This window comes from Colletotrichum siamense (genome assembly GCF_013390195.1).
Source record: "Colletotrichum siamense strain Cg363 chromosome Unknown KSG_Cg363_contig03, whole genome shotgun sequence".
NCBI lineage: Eukaryota > Fungi > Ascomycota > Sordariomycetes > Glomerellales > Glomerellaceae > Colletotrichum > Colletotrichum siamense.
Genome location: NW_023501016.1, coordinates 4958657 through 4984546, shown reverse-complemented (window position 1 = coordinate 4984546; position 25890 = coordinate 4958657). Strand labels below are relative to the sequence as shown.

General features: G+C 53.3%; 12 protein-coding genes across 12 annotated transcripts; 7 read left to right on the top strand and 5 right to left on the bottom strand.

Moving 5' to 3' along the window:
* Positions 1 to 1291: 1291 nt before the first annotated feature.
* lgrD (Linear gramicidin synthase subunit D) lies at positions 1292 to 5137 on the top strand (the record flags this gene model as incomplete). The annotated part of the gene is made up of 1 exon (XM_036637146.1): positions 1292 to 5137. The coding sequence occupies one exon, from the start codon at positions 1292 to 1294 to the stop codon at positions 5135 to 5137; it is 3846 nt and encodes a 1281-aa protein (XP_036497391.1).
* Positions 5138 to 5953: 816 nt separating this feature from the next.
* On the top strand, positions 5954 to 7480 carry CGCS363_v005296 (Queuine tRNA-ribosyltransferase accessory subunit 2; the record flags this gene model as incomplete). The annotated part of the gene is made up of 2 exons (XM_036637145.1): positions 5954 to 6119; positions 6249 to 7480. The coding sequence occupies 2 exons, from the start codon at positions 5954 to 5956 to the stop codon at positions 7478 to 7480; spliced, it is 1398 nt and encodes a 465-aa protein (XP_036497390.1).
* A 219-nt stretch (positions 7481 to 7699) lies between these two features.
* Positions 7700 to 8494, bottom strand: CGCS363_v005295 (uncharacterized protein; the record flags this gene model as incomplete). Its single annotated transcript, XM_036637144.1, has 1 exon — positions 7700 to 8494. One exon carries the CDS (start codon positions 8492 to 8494, stop codon positions 7700 to 7702), a length of 795 nt encoding a protein of 264 aa, XP_036497389.1.
* Positions 8495 to 9357: 863 nt separating this feature from the next.
* CGCS363_v005294 (Secondary metabolism regulator LAE1) lies at positions 9358 to 10798 on the top strand (the record flags this gene model as incomplete). The annotated part of the gene is made up of 7 exons (XM_036637143.1): positions 9358 to 9447; positions 9507 to 9539; positions 9595 to 9685; positions 9873 to 10027; positions 10093 to 10127; positions 10184 to 10321; positions 10375 to 10798. The coding sequence occupies 7 exons, from the start codon at positions 9358 to 9360 to the stop codon at positions 10796 to 10798; spliced, it is 966 nt and encodes a 321-aa protein (XP_036497388.1).
* Positions 10799 to 11823: 1025 nt separating this feature from the next.
* On the top strand, positions 11824 to 13364 carry tdiE-4 (putative methyltransferase tdiE; the record flags this gene model as incomplete). Its single annotated transcript, XM_036637142.1, has 9 exons — positions 11824 to 11916; positions 11981 to 12013; positions 12073 to 12172; positions 12227 to 12268; positions 12344 to 12498; positions 12564 to 12598; positions 12651 to 12788; positions 12848 to 13267; positions 13334 to 13364. The coding sequence occupies 9 exons, from the start codon at positions 11824 to 11826 to the stop codon at positions 13362 to 13364; spliced, it is 1047 nt and encodes a 348-aa protein (XP_036497395.1).
* A 741-nt stretch (positions 13365 to 14105) lies between these two features.
* Positions 14106 to 14752, bottom strand: N7BM (NADH dehydrogenase [ubiquinone] 1 alpha subcomplex subunit N7BM; the record flags this gene model as incomplete). The annotated part of the gene is made up of 5 exons (XM_036637141.1): positions 14106 to 14157; positions 14219 to 14420; positions 14483 to 14567; positions 14626 to 14646; positions 14714 to 14752. 5 exons carry the CDS (start codon positions 14750 to 14752, stop codon positions 14106 to 14108), a joined length of 399 nt encoding a protein of 132 aa, XP_036497394.1.
* A 302-nt stretch (positions 14753 to 15054) lies between these two features.
* Positions 15055 to 16790, top strand: PGS1 (CDP-diacylglycerol--glycerol-3-phosphate 3-phosphatidyltransferase; the record flags this gene model as incomplete). Its single annotated transcript, XM_036637140.1, has 4 exons — positions 15055 to 15315; positions 15372 to 15443; positions 15499 to 15779; positions 15827 to 16790. The coding sequence occupies 4 exons, from the start codon at positions 15055 to 15057 to the stop codon at positions 16788 to 16790; spliced, it is 1578 nt and encodes a 525-aa protein (XP_036497393.1).
* Positions 16791 to 17650: 860 nt separating this feature from the next.
* Positions 17651 to 18043, top strand: CGCS363_v005290 (uncharacterized protein; the record flags this gene model as incomplete). Its single annotated transcript, XM_036637139.1, has 2 exons — positions 17651 to 17684; positions 17826 to 18043. The coding sequence occupies 2 exons, from the start codon at positions 17651 to 17653 to the stop codon at positions 18041 to 18043; spliced, it is 252 nt and encodes an 83-aa protein (XP_036497392.1).
* A 490-nt stretch (positions 18044 to 18533) lies between these two features.
* On the bottom strand, positions 18534 to 19951 carry tif224 (putative translation initiation factor eIF-2B subunit delta; the record flags this gene model as incomplete). The annotated part of the gene is made up of 2 exons (XM_036637138.1): positions 18534 to 19358; positions 19412 to 19951. 2 exons carry the CDS (start codon positions 19949 to 19951, stop codon positions 18534 to 18536), a joined length of 1365 nt encoding a protein of 454 aa, XP_036498312.1.
* A 627-nt stretch (positions 19952 to 20578) lies between these two features.
* CGCS363_v005288 (Translation initiation factor IF-3) lies at positions 20579 to 21490 on the bottom strand (the record flags this gene model as incomplete). Its single annotated transcript, XM_036637137.1, has 1 exon — positions 20579 to 21490. The coding sequence occupies one exon, from the start codon at positions 21488 to 21490 to the stop codon at positions 20579 to 20581; it is 912 nt and encodes a 303-aa protein (XP_036498313.1).
* Positions 21491 to 21898: 408 nt separating this feature from the next.
* imp1 (Mitochondrial inner membrane protease subunit 1) lies at positions 21899 to 22409 on the top strand (the record flags this gene model as incomplete). The annotated part of the gene is made up of 2 exons (XM_036637136.1): positions 21899 to 22165; positions 22221 to 22409. The coding sequence occupies 2 exons, from the start codon at positions 21899 to 21901 to the stop codon at positions 22407 to 22409; spliced, it is 456 nt and encodes a 151-aa protein (XP_036498314.1).
* A 533-nt stretch (positions 22410 to 22942) lies between these two features.
* Positions 22943 to 25011, bottom strand: VAC8 (Vacuolar protein 8; the record flags this gene model as incomplete). Its single annotated transcript, XM_036637135.1, has 7 exons — positions 22943 to 23274; positions 23325 to 24074; positions 24126 to 24371; positions 24427 to 24540; positions 24661 to 24781; positions 24839 to 24924; positions 24984 to 25011. 7 exons carry the CDS (start codon positions 25009 to 25011, stop codon positions 22943 to 22945), a joined length of 1677 nt encoding a protein of 558 aa, XP_036498315.1.
* Between the last annotated feature and the right edge of the window lie 879 nt (positions 25012 to 25890).

The following is a 25890-nucleotide window of genomic DNA, read 5'->3' as shown; positions in this document are numbered from 1 at the left end:
GATAACGCGCCCAGTACGTATCTTTTTCCCAGTGCTGCTTTAGGGGTGGGTGGCGCTGCTTCGGTACCTTACGTTTCCTTTCCAGGTTCCTCAATTTACCGACAGCCGATGGTCGGATCTCGGAGCCCCCTACAGCCACATCAATCACAAGCCACACCCTGACAGGATTATGTCATCTTACAGCCACTCACCGGACCGAGACTCGCCCGCAACAAAGCCACAGAGGTAGCACGCAACCGGGGCTCCTCAACAACCAGCGAGTCATTTCGCATGAAAGGTCGATTTCGTGCTTGACTCTGTCTTTAATTTGACAATTGCAACTCAGCTTAAATTACCCATGCTCAAGAGACAACAATGGACCCCACGCGAGTTAACTTTTTTCGTCACCGACATCGTCTGCAACTTTTTTGCATGTGTTAAAGCCTCGCCCGCCTTTCATCCCAAGTGCCCCCCTTACGCCCTTTTACCGCATAACCAGGCCTGGACCGGCCAATTGAGGCATCCTACGTCGCCTAGTTGCTTAGGGTAAGGTTCGGAGTAGTCCAGATGCCTGCTCAGCCCGTCTGGCGGCCCTAGGGTACCGAACAACTGCGACAACCGCCTTCCCGCGCTGCTCTCTGCGTTGGAGTCGGCCGGGACACGGTAACGACGCCGACACCCCGGGTTTCTTTCGCCTTCCATCCAGCTTGACCCAGTTAACCCAGCCGGTCAACTCTGTCACTTAGCTTCTGATTGGCCGCTCCCCCACTGGAGGTGGGTGTTATGGGCCGCTCTCGCCTCCCCATACTGATGAATGAACGCTTCGTGACAACTATCGCATTTGCATGTGCTTCGCTGGTTGGTCCCTGACTTGTTGAGGGACTTCTTAGCGGGTAGGGGACTTGCGAAAGCCAAGCAACCCAGGCAGTTAGGTACCTTCCACCATGTCCTTCCTTTTTGTTGACTTGCTTTTTGCCCGGGATCTTCCTCTGTATTCAGGTATTCTCGCCTTCCCTCAAGGTAACTAAAGTTGGAAAAAAGCTCTGGCAACCTGGTCTCGTGACCAATTTCCTTCCCAGCCTTTGAACGCTGCAGCTTTCCGGCACTTCATAAAAGTCCTAGAGCTTAATCTAAATCTTTGCCTCTACACTACTTGCAACCTTGCTACACCATTCCTGGGCACACTGTCTGTTGATTTACCTCCTTATTTCTCTTATCGTGTATCCCGGGAGTGACCACCGTTTCCTCATACTTACCTTATCTTCTTGCATTTGGCCTACCTTATACCCTACATATCCTGCCAACAGTAATAATGCCTATTCTCGACGTCAACAAGGACCTCGCTGCCCTCTTTGAGCAGCAGGCCAAAGCCACCCCAGATGCTGTGGCTCTCGAGGATGAGACTCGCACCCTCACCTACGCTGAGTTGGACCAAGAAACGCAGACTCTCGCTGATCGTTTGCGCCGGCAATATGGAGTCGGCCGGGACCACCTCGTCGGCATTCTCATGAACCGGAGTGCCGACTACGTTGTGGCTTCTCTGGCTGCTCTCCGTGCAGGCGGGGCCTTTTTGGTGCTCGAGCTGGCATACCCTTCCGGGTTGCTGCGCGATGTGATTGAAGATGCGAAGCCGACAGTAGTCATCACTCAAAAACAGCATGTCGACCACATCAAGGCTGATGTGCCCATCATCGCCTATGACGAGCCTAGCCAGCCAGCCGTCAACGGACACAAGGAGTCAGAACTCTCTCCGTTGCCCGCCAGCGATGATCTCGAGCGTTTGGCATTTGTGTCCTACTCGAGCGGTACAACTGGCCAGCCTAAGGGCATCGCCAACCCTCACAGAGCTGCTGTGCGCTCATACGACCTCAGATTTGGCCTCAGCGACCTTCAACCTGGCGACAGGGTGGCCTGCAATGTTTTCTTTGTCTGGGAAATGCTTCGGCCCCTTCTGCGTGGCGCGACGGTCTTTGCCATTCCAGACTGTGCTAGCTATGACCCGACAGCTCTTGTGAGCCTGCTTGAGTCCCGGCGCATTACAGACACTCTTATGACACCTACTCTATTGGCTACTGTTCTGTCTCGTCACCCGCACTTGGGCAGCCGCCTGACAGAGTTGCGATCTCTCTGGCTCAACGGTGAAGTTGTCACCACCGACTTGTGCCGTCGAGCAATGAAGGCTCTGCCCAACACCAAACTGCTCAATGTTTACAGCGCCAGCGAGACCCACGAGGTTGCGGCCGGAGACATTAGCACGTTCATTGACTTTGAGGCCCGTGTCTGCCCCGTGGGGCCGCCTATGGATCCGGAGCACATCTACATCATGGATGAGGATGGTAACCGCGTTGGCAACAACATCAGCGGCGAGCTTTACGTTGGTGGAGACCTCCTTGCACGTGGGTACCTGAACCTGCCCGAGACGACAGCCAAGGCATTCCACACAGATCCCTTCGACAAGAAGGAGGGTGCCCGCATGTACCGGACGGGGGATCTCGCCCGCATTCTTCCTAATGGGTTGTTGGAGATCACTGGCAGAGCCGGTGGCATGATCAAGACGCGTGGCTATACCGTTCAGCCCGGTGCCGTTGAAAATGCCGTCGTGAAGCACCTGGCTGTGCGCGATTGCGCTGTCTCCTCTCACGGTGACGGCCTCGAGAGGCAGTTGGTAGCTTATGTGGTGCGGGATAATGAAGACAAGAGAGGCCGCGCAGATGTCGTTATTGACGAGTCTGGATACAGCCCAGGCGCGAGGCGCATCCTCTCAGAGCACTTGGCTCTGTACATGATCCCCACTTTCTGGGTTGAGTTGGAGCAGCTTCCCACCCACGGAGTCTCTGGCAAGGTCGACCTCAAGGCTTTGCCTCCACCCCCAACCCCCAAGGTTGCCGTCAACGGAGACAAGGAGCAAAATACCAAGGTCAAGATGGAGACCGTCAAGAAGCTTTGGGCTGCTTCCCTCAACATGCCCGCAACCGCCATCACGGAAGAGCACAACTTCTTCGATATCGGCGGTCACTCTCTTGTGCTGGCGGACCTCGCAAATCGATTCACCAAGGAGTTCGGATTCCCCGTTCCATTGGCTCCTCTTGCGGGCAACCCGACTCTGGAGGGTCACCTGAAGGCAATTCGTGATGCCCGCGATGGTCACACTGCCGCAGTTCAGTCTGATCTTCCCGCCGTTCTCCGGGCTGACTGTGAGCTTCCCAAGGACATCAAGTCCAACGGCACTCCTATGCGCAAACTGAATGATGCCGATACGGTGCTCCTTACCGGCGCTACCGGCTACCTGGGAGCCTTCCTTCTCAAGCAACTCATCGAGACTACCGCCGCGCACATCATCTGCCTAGTCCGTTTCACGGATCCGACAGAGGAGTCTGCGCCTGCAGGTATGGCTAGAGTCCGCAAGAACCTCATCGATCTGGGTATCTGGGACGACTCCATGCTTGACAGAATGGAAATTCTGCCCGGCAATCTGTCTCGAGAGCATCTCGGTCTGGCACCCGACGTCTACGACGAGCTCGTCTCCCGAATTGAGGTCATCATTCACGCTGCTGCAACTGTCAACTTGGTTTACCCCTACGCTGCTTTGAGAAGCCCCAACGTTGGAGGCACCAGAGAAATCTTGCGTATCGCATCCAAGAGCGGTGCCACCCTGCACCATATCTCCACAAATGGTGTCTTGACACCGTCTGTGGCCGGATGGTCCGAAGACGCCATGGTCGACATTGACGATGTCCCCGAGAAGCTCATCGATGGTTATGGACAGACGAAGTGGGTAGCCGAAAAGCTGGTCTACGAGGCTGCTCGCCGCGGCATGCCTTGTAAAGTCTACCGCCCAGGTACAATCAGTGGCCATAGCAAGACAGGCTCTACCAACGCCTGGGACTTGCTCAATGCCTTGATTGTCGAGTCTCTGCAGCTCAAGACCGCACCAGGCATCGACAACTGGTTCGCAGAGATGACCCCTGTTGACTATGTGAGCGCTGCTATTACAACACTCGCTAACCATACCGACCCCAACCAATTGGTCTATCACCTTGGCGATCCCGCCCCAATTTCGGCCAGCTACATCTTTGACAGCCTACGGGAGCTTGGATACACAACGACCAAGATTCCATGGGACGACTGGGTCGAGCTCTGGACCAAGAAGAGAGGATTCGGCACCAAAGCTGCTGGTGACGTGCCTTTCACCGTTGACATTCTTCGCGGTGGTATGCCCACTGCCGAGACTCTGCAGGCCGTCACTGTCCTCAAGGACGATGCCACTGCGCCTGTCCTGGCAAAGTACAAGCTGGATCGTCCCAAGATCGATAGCCATCTGCTTGAGACTTACACTCGTCACTTCTACGCTAGAGGATGGCTTTCAAGACCGCCGCGTCGGGCCAACGTCAACGGCGCGGCATCCAGAGTTAACGTGGGCCGCCTTGCTGGCAAGGTTGCCGTAGTCACTGGTGCTTCATCTGGCATCGGAGCAGCCGTCGCAGCTGGTCTCGCCAAGGAGGGCGCCCACGTCGCTCTCGCGGCAAGGCGCACCGAGGCCTTGGAAGGTGTCAAGGCCAAGCTTGCCGGCACTGGAGGCAAGGTTCTCATTCACAAGACAGACGTCACGAAGAGGGAAGACGTCGAGTCGCTTATGCAGACCGCGACCGAGAAGCTTGGACCGGTTGACATTCTCGTCAGCTGCGCCGGTGTCATGTACTTCACCATGATGGCCAACAACCACACCGAAGAGTGGGAGCGTACGGTCGACGTCAACTGCAAGGGTCTCTTGCACTGCCTGTCATCTACTGTGCCCGGCATGCTCGGTCGCGGAAAGGGCCATATTGTCGCCATTTCGTCAGACGCTGGCCGCAAGGTGTTCCCGGGTCTCGGTGTCTACTCTGCTAGCAAGTTCTTTGTCGAAGCCACCCTGCAGAGTCTGCGTCTGGAGACCGCAGGCACAGGTCTGCGGGTGACTTCGATCCAGCCCGGAAATGTGGCTACGGATCTGCTCAGCATGTCTACGGACGCCGAGGCCCTTAAGAAGTTCGGCGAGCCTTCGGGCGCCAAGGTCTTGAATGCCGAGGATGTTGCGTCGTCAATTGTCTATGCGGTCTGCCAACCGGAGCATGTTGCTGTCAACGAGGTACTCATTGAGCCTAGGGATGAGCCCATTTGAGCTGTTGCCCAGGAAGAGGTATATGTATGGACATTTACAACGAAGTTTTTGGGGTTGAGATTAAACTCCAATTGCCTTTAGTTTGATTCATTTTGAAGATATAGTAATCAAGACGATTATAGCTGGAAAGTGAAATAAGGCATCTAAATCTCCGGGCTTTGCCAAGAATTGCGTTCAGATGCACTGTTCTCCTAGGATCGTCTTATTTGTCAAGGCGTTCATAAAGCACCGGATTATGCAAGCCGGCCGAGCCGTTAATCTGAGCACCTCTTATGACATCAAAGATGGATAAAGCAGCAGGGGAACTAGACCCAGTTCAAAATCCCCGGAAAGTCTAAGAAACCCCCTGCCGTGAGTGAATCGAAGTAACAAGAGTCAAGTGTCATGATTGGTTGAGTCTGCCATGGCCCGAGTTGCTTTGCCCCTGCAGCAGCTCCTCACTCGGATCCGCCCGAGCTTTTCCCCCAAACCCCGGCTGCCATCTCTTGCCCACTTGCCCCACCTGGCCAGGGAAGCTCCAGCCACATCGACCAAGCCTCGTCCCTGATAGCTCGTGTGGCTTGAACTCCATGTGTGGCTGCCATGTCTGTTTTCTCTCACTCATTGCGCTAGAAACACCACAACTGACGATTTACCGAAACGACGAATATTGGCAAGTAGTCCACAAAATCTGGGCGCGGAGAAGCGAAATACTTCAAAAATTCATTGGTTACGATAAAAACGCTCCGAGAGGTCTCAGCAAAGACTTTAAAGACCTAGTGCCATTGAGCTTCTGAGGTTGACTCATTGGCAAATCGGAGTTGGTGATGTGCCAAAATGTCTGATGCTACAACCTGCAACGGGGCGAGAAAACAGGACGACATGATTTTCGATATCTTAAAGAAGTCCGCCGACGGTGCGGCGGCAGCTCGTCTGGGAAGGCTAGTGCTCCCCAATCGAAGGCCCATCGAGACGCCCAACTACATTGCGACGGGCTCACGAGGTGTTGTCCCTCACATCACCCCCGACAACCTCGCAAAGCACACATCCTTTGGAGCAACCTACATGGCACTCGAAGACTGCAAGTCTATCGCCGATATCCTGCATGTACCGCGAAGCTAACTGAACACAGTCATCGAGAAGAAGAAACCTTCCGCACTGTCAATACCTTCAGGGGACCAGAGACCGCTGCATGCCTTCACCTGCTTGCCAGATAGTATCGCAACTGTCCTAGCTCCAAGGCGAAACCCGGCCATCAAAACACCAGTAGGGAACAGGAACAAGACCATCTCCATCTTCACCTCGACCGGCTTCCGGAACCTCACTACTGATGATTATTCCGCCGCCGTCGAGACACTCAGGCCCGATATCGTCATTGGGCCCGCTGATCTATTCCACACGAGCAGCATGCCACCGTCTAAGAAGCTTGTGCGCATGGCCGAACGGACTGAGGAGTGGACCGACGTCTTTCTGAGTCCCAAGAGGCAGGAGAGGCTCAAGGAGCGTGGTGTTTCGGTCTTTGCGCCGGTTCTTGCCGTCCCGTACCAAATCCAATGGGAGCACCTTAGCCATCTGGCAGACGACATTGTCGACTCGCTCTCAGGACTGGCCATCTATGACATTGACCTGTTGCCTGATATCGAGGAGAACTACAAGCCTTTGGTCCACCTGCCTCGGTTGTCCTTGCACATTCCCGAGACACCGCAGGCTATCCTCCGCCAGGTCTCTCTTGGAGTAGACATTCTGACGGTCCCATTCCTCAACACCATCTCCGACGCCGGTGTGGCGCTCACCTTCACTTTCCCCCCGACAGACGGTGGCATCCAACCTCTCGGTATCGACATGTGGCAACCAGACCACGAGACCGCGCTCGAACCCCTGATGGAGGGCTGCCAATGCTACGCCTGCACGACGCATCACAGAGCTTTCGTCCACCACCTCTTGAACGCAAAGGAAATGCTTGGATGGACTCTTTTGCAGATACACAACCACCAGGTACTGACAAACTTCTTCGCCGGCATCCGGGCGGCGCTGCAGGCGGGCTCCGATAAATTTGAGGAGGTATCGGAAAAGTTCGTGGCCACTTACGAGGCGGAGCTGCCGCAAGGAACCGGCACCAGGCCGAGAGCGAGGGGGTACCATTTCAAGGGCGAGGCGAATCCTAGCAAGATCAACCCGTCCACGTGGCAGAACTTCAGCGACGGTAGCTCCGATGCTGGGGCGGAGGTGGGGGTGATCGCTGGTGAGGCCAAGGTCGCGGCACAAGAAGGAGCAGAGACACCACTTGTTCCTGATATCAGCTCATTGGAACTCCAGGAAAAGGGTTTCGCTGAGTTGGCTGAGGAGAAACCAAAGTCCACATGATGGCACGATCACGCTGAAAGCAGAAAATAAGACTCTTCACGACGGCAAATATGCCATCACGCTATCAGATTCTCGGGATAATACTTGATTGACTAGACTGCGATCCCCTCACTAGACGAAGCACTGGATGAAGTGCTGTTGCTGTGTTTATCCTACTGTGTACCCTCTTGATAGATGGGCCGTAAAACTTTCTTAACACAAAGCTTGACTGAGAAGTTTTTAGTTGTGTTGTACATAAACGCCTCGGCTCACTCGTTCAACCCGATACACAGGAGCAGTAAATGATCTCTGATCCCGCTTCTTGCGATTTGTGTAAGCATCGTCGCATGTGTTCCACATCCTATATAAAAGTTCCTTCGCCGCGATATTCTCAAAGGACCTCTTGGAATACCTCTGTGCCCACAAGGTCTTCAGGACCTGCGCTTTTGGCTTGCTTGAGACTTGTGCGTCTAGAACCGTGCGCGCGTGCTCATAGACGCCCCGGAGGAACATCTGCTCCTGGCTGGGCTCGGGAACGTTGTTTCTTAGCACCTCGTGCTGCCACTCCCTGTCAAACATGCTGATATTATCACCCAAGCGATGAAGGTGGTTCAACATGGTCCGCCACTTCGAGGGAGACAGCAGGATGTAGACGGCTCGAGAGATGACGGTTGCCCAGCTGGGTGCTGTCGGGTGGTAGTTTGGGGTCGCCCATCGGGTGCCGTGGTCGAGTGATGACCATGGGTTGTGGGCGAGGGTCTTGGTGGCATCGATGGTCTCATCGCCATCGCTGTCGTTGTCACTGTCTTCGGTGGCCTTCTTCTGCTGGTCGTCTTCCTCATCTTCATGGATGGAGGGGCTTGAAGTCTTGGTGGATGAAGTGTGGTTGTCGAAAAAATCACCAATCATGACAAACTCTTCTTCGGTCTTGGGAGCGTCCGCCGTCTTGCCTGCACCCTCTGGGATCTCACTTAGATCGACGACTCGACCGTCGTGGGAGATATAGATGGTTTTGGGAGAAACAATTCGAGCCATGACTTTGAAGCGTGTGGACTGAGGAGCTTCTTTCGAGTTGAAGAGGATGTATCAAGCTGACAGGCAGTATTGGTTCTGTCAAGCTGGATGGTGAGGAGGAAAACTTTCAGACCGTAAAGCGAAAGAAGAAAAGTCTTTTTAGTAAGGTAAAATACTGCGTCAGAGAGGTATAATCTTCGTTTTCACACCTTTTCTATGCTTGCAACTTAGTGTAAGTTGTGGAATTTGGAACCCTACTGAGCTCTTGTGCAGACAAGGTGCTTACGCCTCACACAACCAGCAAAGTGTGTGTGCGTCGGAGAACCAAGTAAACTTTCACAAGGTAGGCCATCGTGGCTCTGCTCTCAACATTTCGGCCTTGACCGGATATCCCTAAACCGGCACCCGGCCCCGTTCGTCCGCCGGACCCATAGCGGCTCTTTTGGCCCGGAAGGACTCAATTCGGACTCAGTGTTCTCTGACCTGACAAGACTGGCTGGTCAATGGTGGCAACGAGATTTGCATATGCAGCAGAGCGCGTTGCCAGTCTCGGTTACGCAGACCCATGGTGTTTCTAGCCAATGGCGCCCGGCAACAATCTGCAACAGGTGACCTTCCTCGGATCATGGCCCGATTCAGTCCACACATCGCCGGACCTTCGCTTTCTTCAGGAAGTTGGGGTCCAAGAACGCGACGTCTTCCACACTCGCCGCCAGCCTGCATACACAGACGGGTGTCTTTTCGGCCAAGGAGAGGGGTATAGACTGCGCCGCGTTCGTAGATTAAATAGACAGCATTCGCTCGCTCGCATGATTCTGTACTCCGCCTTCTTGATAGAACATTGGGAAAGCCTGTATGTTTGAAGCAACATTGATTCGTCCGTAATGTCTGCAGCCACCGAAACATCGGCTCCTGCGCCGAATGTGCAGTCTGACAACCGAGCTGCTGACGATACTCCCCTTGTTGCTGATGAGGTATGGATTCACCATGCAAATCACGATCAAGACGATCGACCTGACAAACCTATCTCTAGGCCACCGACGACGCAGCTTCGGATCTCGGTGCAGTATGTTATGCGAGGATAGTTCAAGTTTCGCATTCAGACTTACAGTGTATCACAGAGCATCGCTTCTTCGACTACAAGTGTTACTGAGTCCATCTTTAATTACAGATTGGAGAATGGGCGAACATACCACAAATACAAGGACGGAAGTGAGTCCCCCGCCCCAAAGACCGGATTTGGTGTGAGGTTCTGACAACAATAAGAATACAACTATCCCAATGATGATAGGGAAACGGAACGACTCGGTACTGTCGCCCTGGTTTCTCGCTTTCCTCCTTTCTAGCTTGTAACCATATTCCAGATGGACCTCGTTATATTTACTCACAGCTTTTATAGACCTGCAGCATGAGCTGTTCTTCCTGTCTCTGAACGACAGGCTGGGACTGGCACCGCCCAACGACGAGGGTTCGAAGGTCAAACGCGTCCTCGATGTTGGAACTGGGACTGGACTTTGGGCTATTGACTTTGGTGACTTGCATCCTGAAGCTGAGGTATGTTAAGCTTGCCGCTCTCCCACGGTGAATAAGAACTTGCTGATCGATACGTCATTATTCAGGTCATTGGCGTGGACCTCTCCCCTCCTCAGGCTGAGTATGTTGCAACCCTTCATTGGAATGTCTTTGATGGCATGTCGTTAACAACTTCAGCGCGCCTCCTAACGTTTCTTTCGAGATCGACGACATCGATGAGCCTTGGACATACAGTCGGCCGTTTGACTACATTCATAGCCGGATGATGACGTCGAGTGTCGCCAACTGGAAGACCTACATCCAGAACTGCTTCGAGTACGTCGTTGGGTGTGACCTGCATGAAAGTATCTGCTTACGAAGCTACGCAGCAACCTCGAGCCCGGCGGATATCTTGAGCTTCAGGAGACTGACCTCTTCCCCGGATGTGACGACGGAAGCCTCAAGCCAGATGCGGCAATGATCAAGAGCGTAACGTACATGGAAGAGGCTTGCAAGATCCTCGGGCGACCTTTCCAAGATATACCGGCACTCGTCGACGTAATGCGTGAAGTCGGCTTTGTCGACGTCTCCATCATGAAGGAGAAGTGGCCGTCAAACACCTGGCCTAAAGACCCGCACTACAAGACGCTGGGAATGTGGGCACATCAGAACAGTATAGATGGGATTGAAGGCTGGACCATAGCGCCCTTCACTAGGGCTCTTGGGTGGAAGAAAGAGGAAGTACAGGTGTTCCTCGTGGACGTGCGAAGGGAGCTGAAGGATACGACCATCCATGCATGGTGGCCTATGTGAGTATTTTCCCCTGTCTTCTGCAATGCCCCTGCTTCAGCCGAGTTGCTTACTGACATTTCAAAGTTATGTCATTCATGGAAGAAAGCCGTAGTGAAGAAGGACATCTCATGCAGTACACAAGATAACGGCGGAAACTTCGATGGAAACGGGTTCTGAAGGAAGGGTATGAATATCGGCATGAGCTCTTAACATCGCGGATGCGCTATGATTACCACCAGGTGAGGGCTAGGCCAATTCCGCATTGATATGTAAATGAATTTGTTTTGAGATATGCCATACAAGTCTCTTTGTTGTGTAACAAGTGGAGATGGCAAGTACTGCAATAGGTGGGCAGGTTTCGAAAGAGGAAAGGCTGGAAAGATGACTTGTACTCACCTGTGTGAGAAAGGCAGCTGCGGTAACATACAACCCCTATTACCTTATTCGCCCTATTACCTTATTCGCCCTATCTCCCGATCTCTCCGTTTGATCTTCAACGCACGCCATTGTGCCATCAAGTATAGCAAACTGACATGGGAACCGTTGCTCATGCGTATCTTTGCGTCTCTTTACTTTCGGCACAGGCGACGTCAGCTTGCTACGGCAAAGCGGGTTACTATCGTATGATCGAGATTCCTCTGTTGGTCCCCGGACAATCTCAATACGGATGTAGATCCAACAGCATTTCTCGAACCCACGCAACAGATCGTTTCCCCGAGCTTGGCTAAGCGCGCCTCGTTCAATGAGCCAATGAAATTAAATCTGAGCTTGTCATAAAAGAATTTCGTCGGGTAAGGGTCCAATTCTGTCCGGATACACGTCGGACTTGGTGTTCTGCTTGGGAAGCTGCAATAAATCGTTGCATTTTGCGGCAAAGTGCATTGTTGCCTCTGGCGTGCATGAAAGTCATCTTAGAAGAGGGGTAGATGAGTCCGCATCAGCTAGATCGATAAAAAGAGCAAATTGATCGCATGTTTTATCCGACTTCGCTATCCTCGATTGAACGCCAAGCTCATAGAAAGCAAGCAGCATCTCGCTACGTCAAAATGTCCACGCCCAACATTGTAACTCCTGCAGGACGTGAACACACCGATATTCGTCATGTTGACGAGACTCAACTTATAGTCGATGATGCTGAGGTAAATATTATCTGCAGGCAACGAATAGCTACCGCATTCCATCAGCAGCGCTTAACTTCCACAGGTCGCCGAAGACGACTCATCAGAGCTTGGTGGTGTAAGTCGACCCCACTGCATTTGACGATCATTCAAGCTGTTGAATGACACTTCACGTAGAGTATTGCTTCTTCCCAGCAGACTGCTAGTAGTATTGCTAGCTCCATTTGGAACTTCCAACTTGAGAATGGGCGAACGTACCATCGGTACAAGGAAGGAAGTAGGTCAACCAAGCTTGTGATTGATGTGGTGTTTTGAAGCTCACAGATGACAGAATATCAATATCCGAATGACGAGAAGGAGACCGAGAGACTAGGTGGGATTCTAACGCGCCCCTATGCGATGACGATGTTGTGTATTTCGTCATTTGGCTGACATTAAATTGAGATAGACCTCCAACATGAGCTTTGTCTCCTCACTCTGGACCGGAAGCTTGGTCTGGCACCGCCAAACGACGAGAACTCCAAGGTTAACCGTGTGCTTGAAATAGGCACTGGGACTGGGCTGTGGGCCATCGACTTCGGAGATGCCCACCCCAATGCAGAGGTAAATTGAGGATCGGCTTGATCTTAGATCAATGGAGTTTGTTACTCTAACGCATCTTTACACAGGTTCTTGGCGTTGACCTTTCTCCCCCAGCAGCGGAGTAAGTTTGTCTCGCAGGAAATCCTCATGAACATGACCTGAAACTTTCGCAGGATTCCACCGAACGTAGTATTTGAGGTCGATGATGTTGAAGAACCATGGGCGTACACCCAGCCCTTCGACTACATCCATAGTCGATTCATGACATCGAGCATTTCGAATTGGGAGAAATACATCCAGAACTCCTTCAAGTAAGTTACTCAGATTCCGCACCATATCATGATTACAAGATGTTTACAGGATCTTTCAGTAATCTTACCCCCGGAGGCTACTTCGAGCTTTTGGAGGTCGGTGGCCAGCTTCAGTCAGACGACAACACGCTGAGACCTGACTCCGCCGTTGTAACAAGCGGTAAGCTTTTGAGAGAGGCATGTGCAATTCTGGGCCGGCCGTTTCAGAGCATTCCGTCTTTAGTCGACGTCATGAAGGAAGTTGGCTTTGTCGATATCGTTATGACCAAGTACAAGTGGCCTATGAATTCGTGGCCCAAAGACCCGAAGCATAAACTCATCGGCACTTGGTCACTCCACAACAATCTTGAAGAAATTGAAGGTTGGACCATGGCTGCCTATACCAGAGCGCTGAACTGGAAGAAAGAGGAAGTGCAGGCCTTCCTGGTCGATGTCCGGAACGGACTGAAAGACAAGAGCATGCATGCATACATGCCGATGTAAGCTACCCTCGATCCCTGGAGTACTTTTCTGCCCTCATGATTCCACTGACTAACACTCCTAAGTTACGCTATCTACGGGAGGAAGCCAGAGTGAGAGGTGCTTTTCGTAGCGTGTGGGATACATGAGGGCGGCGACTTTGATCGGAGTAGGTTTTGATGAATGGTAGTTGACGAGTGTCACCGCAGCCTCCTGCTGCCTGCAATGAATAATTCAACCCTGACTATTTGCGTTATGATGGCCCTCTTTGAAAAGACCAAGCAGAATTAGCAGACCCAGTAGCAAGTAGGTCTTGAAGCGTTCTGTAGGTGTCGTCAGAGTCGCAACAAATCGAGACTCCAAGTAATGGATGAATTCTACCAGACGACCCAGCCAATATAAACACAATTACCCAGTATAGTCATCTCACTTAAGGGAGTTCTGTTGATGGAACCGAGGGTTCTGATAGGATTTCAAACCTCGCGACGGAAGATTCGTCAAGCAGCAGCTGAACTGTCCTTGAAACTTGATTCTTGTAGGATCCTTGAGCAGCATCGACGATGCAGGTAGTAATACCAGTCATCAACAGTATGTGTCAACAGTACCGAGCGCCCCGGTTGGAGGCGAAGCTAATCTCGAGACACTCATCATCAGAACGATGCGTTCCCAATAACACCAATCCCGTTGCTATCATCACTCATTTGGTGCTTGAACAGCCACTGAGGGTACCCGACCAAGCCGCCGAACGGCGGACGCCAAGCAACACTACAAGCAAGTGCTGTGATCACAAAGCGAAAAAACTCTGAAATTGCGTCGAGCGATGTTGGCATATGTACATTCATCCCTCACTTTCAGCGCTCATTGCCTCTCAACAGCCTTGGGCTCCCAGCTCGCAATCTTTGGCTTCGTTCTGCGGAGACAGTATCAGCAACCCGCCACATCAAGACCCGAAGAAAATGAAACAAACTCACGTGTTAAACGTCTTGAATGCTCCTCTAGTGGCAGTCAGGTTGGGAATCGGCTCCGGGCGCTCCCACTTGCGGGTCTTGGTCTGGAGGAGGGGGTCCTCCGTGGGGGGCTTGTCGACCATGAAGCCTTGCCACGCGTGCCAGCCGGGCTCAACCTGCGCCGAGTCGTAATCGTGCTTCTTAAAGTCCACCCATCGTGTACGCACTACCCAGTTCCTTCGTCAGCCTTCATCCTACCCATTGCGCAATATCGGAGGGGTCTCGTACGGGGGAGTTCGTCGTTGTTCTCGTAGAACTTGTTACCGGCCTTGTCCTCGCCGACAAAGCGTCCGTGCTTGGTGTCACCAATGTACTAATTTCTCGAGCGTTAGAGGGGTCAACTGGCGATCGGGGTTCGGAGGCGGATGTACCAGAAGCTGGCGGAAGTATTCCTGCAAAAGAAAGTCAGTGGCGGCTTCGTGATCGGGGCGGGAGGTTGTTGCATGCCTTGATTCCAACCTTGCGCAGGTTGCTAATCGTTCTCGGGAGGGTCGACATGGCGGCGGCTGGTCAATTGACCTCGAGAAGCTGTGCTGTCGTCGGCGATGATTGAAGGCTCGACGTTCGGGAAGGTTGAACGACGCAGGTACCGCTGTGGAGCTGGGATTACATAACCTGAATGGCGATTGGACAGAGGCTCCCTCGCTGGAGCCGGTGAATCCCGCCGCCAATGACGGAGCTTCATGCACTAATCCTGGTCTTTGGGGTCTCGAAGTTCGCATTCTTTAGATGAACTCTTTCTTGAATGCGCAACCTCATGGCGAGGGAAAAATAAGTGTTTTTCGGTCCATCAAAGCGCCATGATTGTCCGCGGGGTCTCGCGGTGCTCCACGAAGCTCAAGATCCCTTTCGCCCAAACGAACGTCACCCGGTCCCGACCGCAATGCCGACGATTTGCGATGCCCGCCGCCGGTGCTCCAGCGGCCTCGAGCTCCGGTAGTGCAGCAGGCATGCTTGCGCCCTTTGCGAATGAGCTTGACAAGATCGCGCCGTCTTTCAGTATAAATGGCTCCCAAATCCGAATCATCAAGACACCGACCGATTTCTACGAAACTCTGAAGGTGTGCGGCGCAGAGAACTATTTCAAGCTCGGAGCGGAAGACTGATTCGGCGATAGGAGCGGATACGCAGCGCCAAGAGCAGGATCTTCTTGTCAACCCTGTACATCGGAAAGACGGAGAAGGAGCTGGTGAGATACACTGAGAGCCCATTTCGGCCTGGAATGACAGCTGATGGAGCTTGAGATCGCGACTTTGCATGAAGCTCTGCGGAACAATCCTGAGCTTAAGGTGAGCATCCTTACGGATGCGCTTCGAGGCACTCGAGAGGAGCCGAATCCATCATGTGCCTCACTACTTGCGCCTTTGGTCACCGAGTTCGGTCCAGACAGAGTAGAGATTCGAATGTACCACACGCCTAACTTGACAGGAGTGAGAAAGAAGTACATCCCAAAACGCATCAACGAAGGATGGGGCCTGCAGCATATGAAGCTGTATGGCATCGACGATGAAATCATTCTTTCTGGGTATTAATGTCCCTTCCCAGTTCCAGATGATAGCTAACAGAGTTAAGGGCGAATCTTTCTAACGACTACTTCACTAACCGTCAAGATCGCTACCATCTATTTTCCTCAAAAGAGGTGACCGAATACTTCTGGAATATTTACCAAGGAGTAGCTGGTTTCAGCTTCCTCGTCGAGCCCTCAAAGGAGCCCGCTGGGTTTGTCTTGACTTGGCCAAAGTCCAACCCGGCGCCCTCCCCTCTGGAAGAGCCGAAGCAGTTCATCAGCACAACCACTCCCGCTCTCCATGCCCTTATTTCTCCCAGGCAGACCGCCGCGCAGGATGCGAGCAAAGACACTAAAGTGTATATGCTCGCTCAACTGTCGCAGTTGATGAAACCCGACACATCTACCGAGCTTCCCGCTGTCACGCACGTCCTGTCCACACTTGCCCTGCCTGAATACGCAGGTTCATCTTGGACTTTTACTGCAGGCTACTTCAACCCTGCACCGTCATTAACCAAACTGCTGCTTTCCACAGCGTCTCAAAATAACGTCGTCATTACAGCCTCCCAGCAGGCTAATGGCTTTTACGGCTCCTCGGGCGTCTCTGGGCTTCTGCCTGGCGCATATACCCTTCTTGCTCGCCGCTTCGTACGCGCCGTCCACGAGCGCAAGCTGGACGACTCCATTGTTCTCAAGGAATGGCGCAAAGGTACCGTTGGTGAGCCTGAAGGCTGGACCTATCACGCCAAGGGCCTCTGGATTACGTTGCCAGGGGAGAAAGACCCGTCCATCAGCGTCGTGGGAAGCTCCAATTACACAAAACGCAGCTATTCTCATGACTTGGAAGCGGGCGCCATGATTCTCACCAAGGACGAGGACCTCAAGAAGCGCCTGGGCGAAGAGCAAACATGGCTTCAAGAATACGCTGAGCGCGTTACTCGCGAGGACTTCTCTAAGCCTGAACGCCGCGTCGGTCTCAACGTCAGGATAGCAATGTGGATCGCACAGGCTGTTGGCGGCGCATTGTAGAAGTGTATGTATAGACGTTTACGTATTATGTGAGCAATCTGCTCAGGGGGTTGGAAAAAAACAGTGATACCCGTCGTTTAATTTACCCACGTTGCCAGCGTGCTAAAAATCCATCTGATTGTTGCAAAGAGAAAAAGCTACCAGGTAGCGGAGGCTCTGTGAGAAAAAACGACGTGGGAGATACAAACAAAACGATTTAGGAGGATAGGTGGAAAAAGCAAAAGAAAAATTCCGAAACCGAGAATCGAACTCGGGGCTATGCCTAACCTCTCAAGTTTATGAGAGGGCATCATGTTGGCCACTACACCATATCGGACGCTGACAATTAGATCTGAATTCATTGACTAAGAAGCTTTACCGCATGTGTTCAGGTCGTGAGGCGTGCTGTCAAGCGTAGGGAGAAGACCTTTTGGGCTATAGACATATCTGAAAATACCATATCAAAATCAGACGAATAATTTGTCATAAAAGTTTCCTGTGAGATAGTTTCTCTTTCCTGTCCTTAGGTCGGGAGGTACGAAAGAAAGTCTTGACATCCAGGGGAGTTGAACCGCCGAAACCCCCATACTTTCAGGGGTCTACAGCGCTGGAAGCACCCCCGTCCAGCGTTCACCCAGCGATCGAATCGGAAAAACTCGATTTGCAATTATTCCGCCGACCCCAGCGGGCAGCCCGCCCGGCCGGGGACGCGGACCACAGACCACTCATCCAAGCTGCCATCACCACCTCAGTCAATTGAATCGAACCCGACGCTCCACCAAACCCGAGATACCAGCTATCTAACGATCGGCGGAACCGGCCCTTCCGTCAATTGACCACCTCTCGAACCCTTCCCGGACCCCTTCACAACTCAAACGACAATGGTCGGCAGGATCGCCTTCTGGAGCGGCTTCGGTGCGTGATGCCCTTTCCCTGCGTTCCGTCACACCCCGATCGGCTTCCGAGAGCCATTGAGGACGGCGAAGTTGCTATCGGCCTTTTCAAGAGAACAGAAAATAGGTATTGAGGACAGCATTGCTGACGGAAGAACCACAGGCTTCGCCGTCCGCTTCTGGCAAATGGGCATCGAGATGCGCCCCTTCTTCAACAAGGAGTCCCTCTGGGTCTACCCTATCTACATGGTCGGCGGTGGCAGCTTCGGCTACTGGCTCCAGGGCGTCGACGACAGGCAGACGGCCTTCCTCAACGAGCGCAAGTCGATTCTGCTCGAGAAGCGCGCGAGGGCAGCGGCGCGCAAGGAGGCTGATCAATAGACGACGAAATTTACCGACAATGGAAAAAAAGAAAGAAAAAGATAGAGCGGAAGGAGTTGTCTATCTCGAGGATCGGGTAGAGCGACGAAACGATACTCGAGAAGCTTAAGCATGACGACGGCTCAGGATTCGCCAGAACCTGTATCAAGCTGGAAAGGCTGGGAACTGTGCCACGGGGCGTCCTTGAAAGTTTTTAGGACGATGCCGTATGGGATATTCTCTTAAAGAGAGCGGATTCCCTGTGTAGATATTGCGCTGAGAGAGGCTTAATTGACGCCGTAAAAGTCACCAACGTCTCACTGCCAGACATGAACTCTTCAAATCGCGATGAGCATTTGCTAAGCTAATGTCTATGATGCGTCTCTTTCTGAGTCCGCATGGATTGGTATCTATTTACGGGAGAAACCAAGGACTAGAAGCGCCCAAAACCCGGTGTGTCCCTTCGGGAACACACGTCGCTGCCTCACACAATCTACCACCTTTTTCTTTCTTACAACTCCTCCAACTTCCTCAGAATCGCCGGCACAGACACAGGCGAGGTAATGCCCAACTCCGTAATAACAACAGAAATGTGACGATCCCGAGTGGTGTCGAAGAGCAGACGGAAGCTGTCCGCAGTCATCTGCTCAGGGTCGATCTCGTTGAACGTCAGGGAGTCCATTGCGACTCTCTCAGTGAAATTGATGGTCTCCGACAGCGCAACCACGCGGATACCCTGGTCTGCAGCCGCAATAGCGATGTCGCTCGTTCCCGCGCGAGCGTACATGGCACCGTTGCTGAACATGGCCTCCGCGCCGACCAACACGCGCGATGTCTCGTGCAGGTGGGCTCGCATGGCGCTCAGGTCCGGGCAGTATGAGACCTCGACACCGCCTCCGGGAAGGGCGCGCAGGCTCTTGGCGAGCTCGCGGCCGGTGCTCTCAAATGGGTCGTCGACGACAGTGACGGAGAACTTCTTGCCGTCGGCGTGAGCTTGACGGAGGGCGCGCTCGACGAGCGGGTGGTGCGCGTAGGTCAGGACGACCTCGCCGTTCTCGATGCTGTCGGCAGCCGTCTTGACGATGACAAAGTCGGCCAGCTCGATACGCTCGCGAATGAAGTTGTCGACGGATTCGCAAAGGAGCTTCTTGGCCTCGAAGTCGGGGAGGTCAATATCGATCTTGCTGACTTGAAGCTTCAGCCAGCGCACGGCGTTACCCATGGAGAAGCACATGGGTCTGCATGCCGAGAGATACTCGATCTGGGGGTTCAAAATGTGTGATGTGAAGTGGCGGGAGAATGTGTTGCCCGGAGGTGTTGTGTATGAGTCGATGACCTGCCACACGTGAGAAAGAGAGTCTTGACCTTCTCGGAGCAAACAAAACCAACCTTCTTGAACGCCAGCAAAGTCGCCTCCAATCTCGTGGTGCTATCACTGATCGCGAAAGCGCTCATCTGCTGGCCCAGCGCCAGAACGGAGGGGTGCACGTCCTTGTCAACTTCCGTCATGTGTATCCTCTTAGCCATAGACAGATGACTGAAGCACTCAGGGACTTTGGGTTTGTTCTCCTTGGGAGGGGCGATGACAGCCTTTCCCGCTGGACCGCCCTTTCCACCAGGACCACCGACGCCTTGTGGTCCGTCTTGTCTCTGTTTCGATTTCCCTCCCTTCGCATCGCCGCCCTGCTGAGCTCCTTGGCCGGCTGGTGGTGCGGGTTGCGACTCCTTCGCCTTTGCTCTTCTCGCCGCCTTCTCCGCCTTCGCCTTGGCCTTCAATTCGGCGCCGGAAAGCTTCTTCTCTCCTCCCTCGGCAGGAGCATCTTTCTTGGCGTCGCCCTTTTTGGCATCGCCCTTCTTTTGGGGTTGTTGACTCTTCTTCTCCTCGGCGGCCGGCGGCGGCGCGGGGGTGTTTGGTGTCTCCGTCGCCATTGTCTGGTCTCAGGGTCGATTGAAAACGTCTGCTCCGTCCTCGGTTGTGGATTTTTTCGGTTTCTATTTGATTAGGAGGTGAGTTCCGACTTTCTGCAGGTAGTTTTGATCGCGTTCGAGGTGGGACAAGTCACCAGAAGTTATCTGATCGGAGAGGCTGAGAAGTTTTGGAGGGTTGAGTCACAGGGGTTTGCGCGGCGGGATGCGACTCCTTAGGTGCCCCGCGCTAAAAGCTCGCTAAAGCTTAACTGCATCGTGCGGGGAATGACGTCCAAGCTGTGGCGCCAATCACTATCCAACAGCACGCCTGCGGCCCAAGGCTTCTGCAGCCATTTGGTCGTCCTGACTGATTGAATCAGATCTGGTTATCAGACGATTCCATCTGATAATGATGAGAGCTTTTAGGCCATCAGGTATCCGTACTCAGTCACCCATCTGCCCCAGGCAAACTCCCACCACACAATCACTGCAGTCGGGTTAAATGGAACGCAGAGTCTCTATAATTTTTAGTGGTGGTCTATAGATCAACATCATCCATCTTACAGTTTCTGTCCGCCTTTTGTATTTCCTGTACAAGTCTGTTGACTCCGCCTGTTGTTACATGCATGTGGTAGAGACATCAAACGCTCAAGAGGCAGGGGCTGCTTGCTTCTCGTCGGGTGAGGCCTCAGGCGAAGTCTCTGATGAAGCTTCTGCCGAAATCTCGGACTGGTCCTCTGCAGATGTCTCGGACTGCCCCTCGGCAGACGCCTCGGAGCCATCCTCAGCCTGAGCCTGGCCAGCCTTGCCACTCAAGTAAAGTCTCATCACCTTAAGTGGCTGGCCCTCCGAGGCCTTCCATTCCTTGGCGCCGCGGGTCTCTTCCACAACGTCTCTGACTGCTTGAACAAGAGCTTGCGCTTCATCTGCTGTAGCAATCCTGCTTCCCTTCTTTTTGGCCATCAAGATCTCAACCTTGTAACCCTTGGTTAGGAACGTCCTCAACTGCCTCATCTTGTGGTTGAGGTCATTCGACGCAATCGCCCAGTTGAGTTCCAGCTCTTTGGTCTTGTTTGTCTTTGCCTGAAGTTTCTTCGCCTGCTCCAATTTGCGCACCCTGGCTCTCTCCTCCTGAATGTTTATGATCTTGCAAACGGCGTAGGCTGGTTGGTCTGGGCCCGGGTCCGAGGGGGCCGGGGAAACCAGTCGCAACGTTTCCTTCTCGAGGTCCAGGGATAGCAGGACTTTTGAAGTGGCGTACGGACCAGCCAGCTTGTTGTCCTCGTCTACAACCATGATATTCCTGTCGCGGATCCTGTCGTTTTCTATCAGGCGCTTCTTGTTTTCGTCTGGGCGGCCCGTTCCGCGCTTCTTATATCGATGGATCATGGATGCGTGGCGTGAAAGGTTCGGTATCGACGCGGCGACGGGTGGAAGGACTCTGGTTGCGGGAGCAGAGAGAGCGCTGCATCGTGATAGCACCTCAACTTTTTCGTAGGGCGAGATGAACACCCTATATAGGGCTGTCCTGCTGTTGAACAAGCATCGTGCGACCCTCATGCTGGCAACCCGTCTCCTGAAAACGTTTTGGAGCTTTGGATCGTCGATTGACTCACAAGGCGGGTTGTTGCTTGTTGATTTCAGCACGTTTGGTAGGTGGGAGCTGGCGCAGATGATGGGAGGCGAAGAGATGAAATTGTAGAAGACACATGGGGTAGGTAGCTTCCCCGCCAATCAAGTCCCGGTTCTGAGCTTTCAGTGGGGTCCGAGCTCCGACTTCTCGCGCCGGCGGGTTCGCCGTGGTCTCCTCATCACCGTAGGGTGTGACACTCAACTCCTCAGCTGTTCTCAGGCCTGAGACGAGCATCAACAAACACACGGCTTCCCCGTTCGGACGCGATGCTGCCTCCATGGGCGAGAGCCATAATTGGCCATCCGATTCGCCTGGTTCTCGCTGCCGGAAAGACCATGGCCGCTGCCCATGTCTTCACAAGTTACTGCTTCGAATGGGGACCGGCGGCCGGCCCGTCAATGCTGCCGACTTTCGACATCGCCGGTGATCACATCATTGTTGACAAACGCTACCGCTACGGCCGCAATATTGTTGTAGGAGACTTGGTGCATTATCGAATTCCCATATTCCAACGTGCGGAAGGCATCAAACGCGTAATCGGCATGCCAGGTGACTACGTCCTCGTGGGAAGCCCCGATGCCTATCCCCAGAAAATGATGCAGGTATGGCAGCTTGTGTTATGAAGTTGGCGAAAGTCTCACACTGACGATCTGTCAGGTACCCCAAGGTCACTGTTGGATTGTGGGCGACAACTTGGAGCTCTCGAGAGACTCACGGATGTTTGGACCAGTACCACTGGCTTTGATAAAGGGCAAAGTTATTGCCAGACATTTGCCCTGGAGTACCCGTCAGGTATTCCGCAATGGCCTTGTGGATCCAGAAGACGAACATGATGATAAGGAATGAACCCGATAATCCAACCAGATCATCCTCACGAGGGGCACAACGAGGGCTTGCTCGACTAATGGATGAGAATTAATCACGAATAGTGAGTTGTTTTTTGGTCTTCTAAGGTCTGATCCTAATTACAACGAGGTAGGAAGGCCAGTGGCGTTAAGGAAAAGTTCATCAAGCCCGGCGACAGGCCGAGTAACGTGGGAAATTGGATAACCCGACTGACGGGCCATAATGCTTAATACAAAGTAAAAGGGTTAGGTCGTCCTTCTTCAAGAGACATGCCGTACCTTGAAACTAAGGACGGCGGAAAGGGTCGTCCGTCAGGAATAGGCTCGCCAAAATAAACGCTCCTTCAAAATGCTTCCACGCCAAAACAAATACACGCAAGGTACCGACCGGAACTCATTCTGCATAGTCATCAACGCCATAACACCTACAACCCAAGCCCCCGAGCCATTTGATCCTGTAGTAGTACCCCAGAAGGGAAGCGGAGGAACGAAACAGTGAAAGCGAGACCCGTCATACTGAAGAGAAAAAGGGCTTTAGCCCTCGATATGAGACTTTGAGCCACTCTGGCCAAGCAGCTCCAGGCAACGCTGTGCCAGGTTCACGACCTCGCCCTCGTCGTCATCTTCGAACTCGTTGTCAGGCTCAATTTGGCGGTTGGCGATCTCCTTGATTTGGTCGACAATGTCCTGGGCCTGGCCGATCAGCTGGATGAGGTTCTTGTCCTCCGACTCGAGCAGTTGGAGCAGAGTCCAGATTGCTATGTGCTGAAACGTCGCGTCGCCGCTCTGGAGGAATCTCGTCAAGTATCCGTGGATACCGCCGTTAGGCTCTTTCCAGTCTTGAACGAACACGGCATAATCGCCAACTGCGGATGAATTAGCACTCAAACCTTGATTGAGGTGGTAGGAACCATACCTTTTGAAGAGAGGTTGCCGAGGGCTGCAGCGCTGTTGCCCTGCACCTCAATGCTGGGAGAATGGGTGAGGGGAATAAGGACCTCAAAGACACCCAAGTTCAAGAGGTGCGACTTCAGCTCATCACTAAGAGCCAAAACAGCAATCGCAGCCGTCATCTCGGATTGGACCGTAACCGGGACGTCCAGCACCAACTGCTTGCACTTCTGAACCGCACCAGCATCGAGGACCAGTGCCTTGTTGCGATCAGAGCTGGCCGCCAGGTTCCTCAGCGTCGATATGGCGTGGCACTGAATCTCCTCATTCTCGGTCGATCCCAGCAGGTCCACCAACGGTTTCAAGAAGCCAGCTTCGATAATGGGCGACTCGTTTAATGGGTGAATGGAGATGTTGCGTATGCAGGCGACGGCGGAAAGGATCAAGGGCAGATAAGACGACGACAAGAGCCGCAACAACGGAGCCAGACCATTTGACCGCACAATATCCAGCTGGTACTTTTCGTCCGAAGCCAGGTTACGAAGTGCGAGCGCTGCCTGGCATTGAACTTTGGGTGACGAGGAGTCCATGAGAGTGACGAGCGAAGAGACAAGCTTCGATTCGGTTTGTGCAAGTTTTCGTCGGTTGTTAGCATCGACTGCAATGTTGCTGAGAGCGGTTGTGCAATAGTACTGCACATCAACGTCTGACGAGGACAGGAGTTGAACCAGGACGGGGATGGCTCCGGCGTTAACGAGCTGCTGGCGGTTCTCATCTTTCTGAAGTTAGCGAGAATGACATGTCGATAGTATTGGCGATAACGTACCCGAATGTGTCATGTTCAACAAAGCTCCAGTTGCGTTCCTCTGAACCCGCATGTCCCTGGATTTTGCCAGCCTCGTCAGAGGACCCAACGCGCCGGACCGCGCAATCTTGGCTTTGTTCTCCTCATGTGTGGCCAAGTTGGTAATGCAGCCGACGGCATTGCATTGCACCTCGACATTTGGCGACAACATCTGCCTGATGAGAGGCGTAAGTCCACCGAGCTGGACAATCAAAACCTTATTCTCGGCTGGCGATTCAGATCAGTAGTGCTCATCCTACCAGGCGCGCGAAGCTAGACTCACTGTTGACGGCCAGATTTCCCAGGGCTGCGCTGGCGGCGCGCTGAACTTCGATATCAGGACTCTGCAACAGGAAGAGGATGGGCTCGAGGGTATCGCGGTCGACTTCGCGAACATCTACGGAACGGGCACTGGCATTAGCAGGTGACGTAGACGAAGACGCCCGCAGGTGCTACATCGCACGGTTCGTTGGACCAGCTTGAAGCTCTTCTCGGGCGGTTAAAATGTTCGACATACCTCGCTCTGTGATTTCGGCAAAAGTAAGACTAGCACTGCGTTGAAGATCGATGTTTTCAGAGAAGACGAGAGTGCTTAGAGCTCGAAGAGGTTCGCCCGAGAAGAAGTCGGTTTCACCGCGCTGAAACACAGTCAGTATGAAGGTTCAGCTGTGTGGTGGGTAAAGAAAAACGCGTACGTTCTCCAGGTACTGGAGGAGGTCGGCGACAGCCTCCCGTTCGCTGTCGGCGAGGACTGGCTCGTAGAGTCCATCGCGGGATCTCCCTGTGCAGTCATCATCAGCTTGGCTGGTCAGCAGCATGTGGCAGTGAACCGCATCATACCTCCGCAACACGATTGACACACTCCCATGGCCGACGTGGGCAACAAAGGCCGATGTCGATGATATGAAGACTCGACTTCGAAGTAGCGGTCTCGGGGGGCGGCTGGGGCTGTTTTGTTTGGATGGATCCTCTTTCGCAAACACGAATGTTTTAGCAGCCCAACCAGAGGGATGCGGAGCCTGCGATGTTTCCGACGGGTCGATGATAGAAGCGTATTGTCGATTAAACGTGACGAACGGATTAAATTCGATAGTGAGCGATAGCCGGCGAATTAGAGGTACGTTGCTGCCCAGCGGAAGAGGCCCGACAGTCGGTCGGTTGATGGACGATGTGATCGGTCAAGTGAGGTTCTGGGAAGAAAGTGCCGTCGGGAGGCTGCTCCAGTTGTCTCTCGGAGCACAGGCCCAAGCCGCAGCAACAGCAGCAGCAGCAGAGAGGTAGCAACAGCAGTAGCGCAGGACCTTGGTGAGGCTAACGTGGTGGGGCTAGTAGTGACAAGGTACAAGCACCTAACTTGGGTAGCTTCCCGAGTCACCAAGCAACGAGCAAGAGCAGGCACAGGCACAACACCACAGGATGAAAAAAAACGAGCACCACCAGGTCCAGCACCAGCAACGGGACTGGCACTCTGGAAAAGCAGCAGCCGCCTCCAGGTTGTGATAGGACCGTGACACTGTGGAACTCTCTGTGGAGCTGCCGACTTTCCACAGTTGGTCGTGCTAACCCCGTCGGGATTAGGGGGTCTAGGTGACCCAGTGCAGCAGGTACGTACTGAGCGTACCTGCAGCGTTGCCGACTTTTACTCGTGATGTGACTGGCGGGCGGCTTCCTCTCCCCGGTTAGAAGAGGATGCTGGAGAGGCGCATCCGCCTCACTCTGCCCAGATTCCAGGACCGCAAGTTGCAAC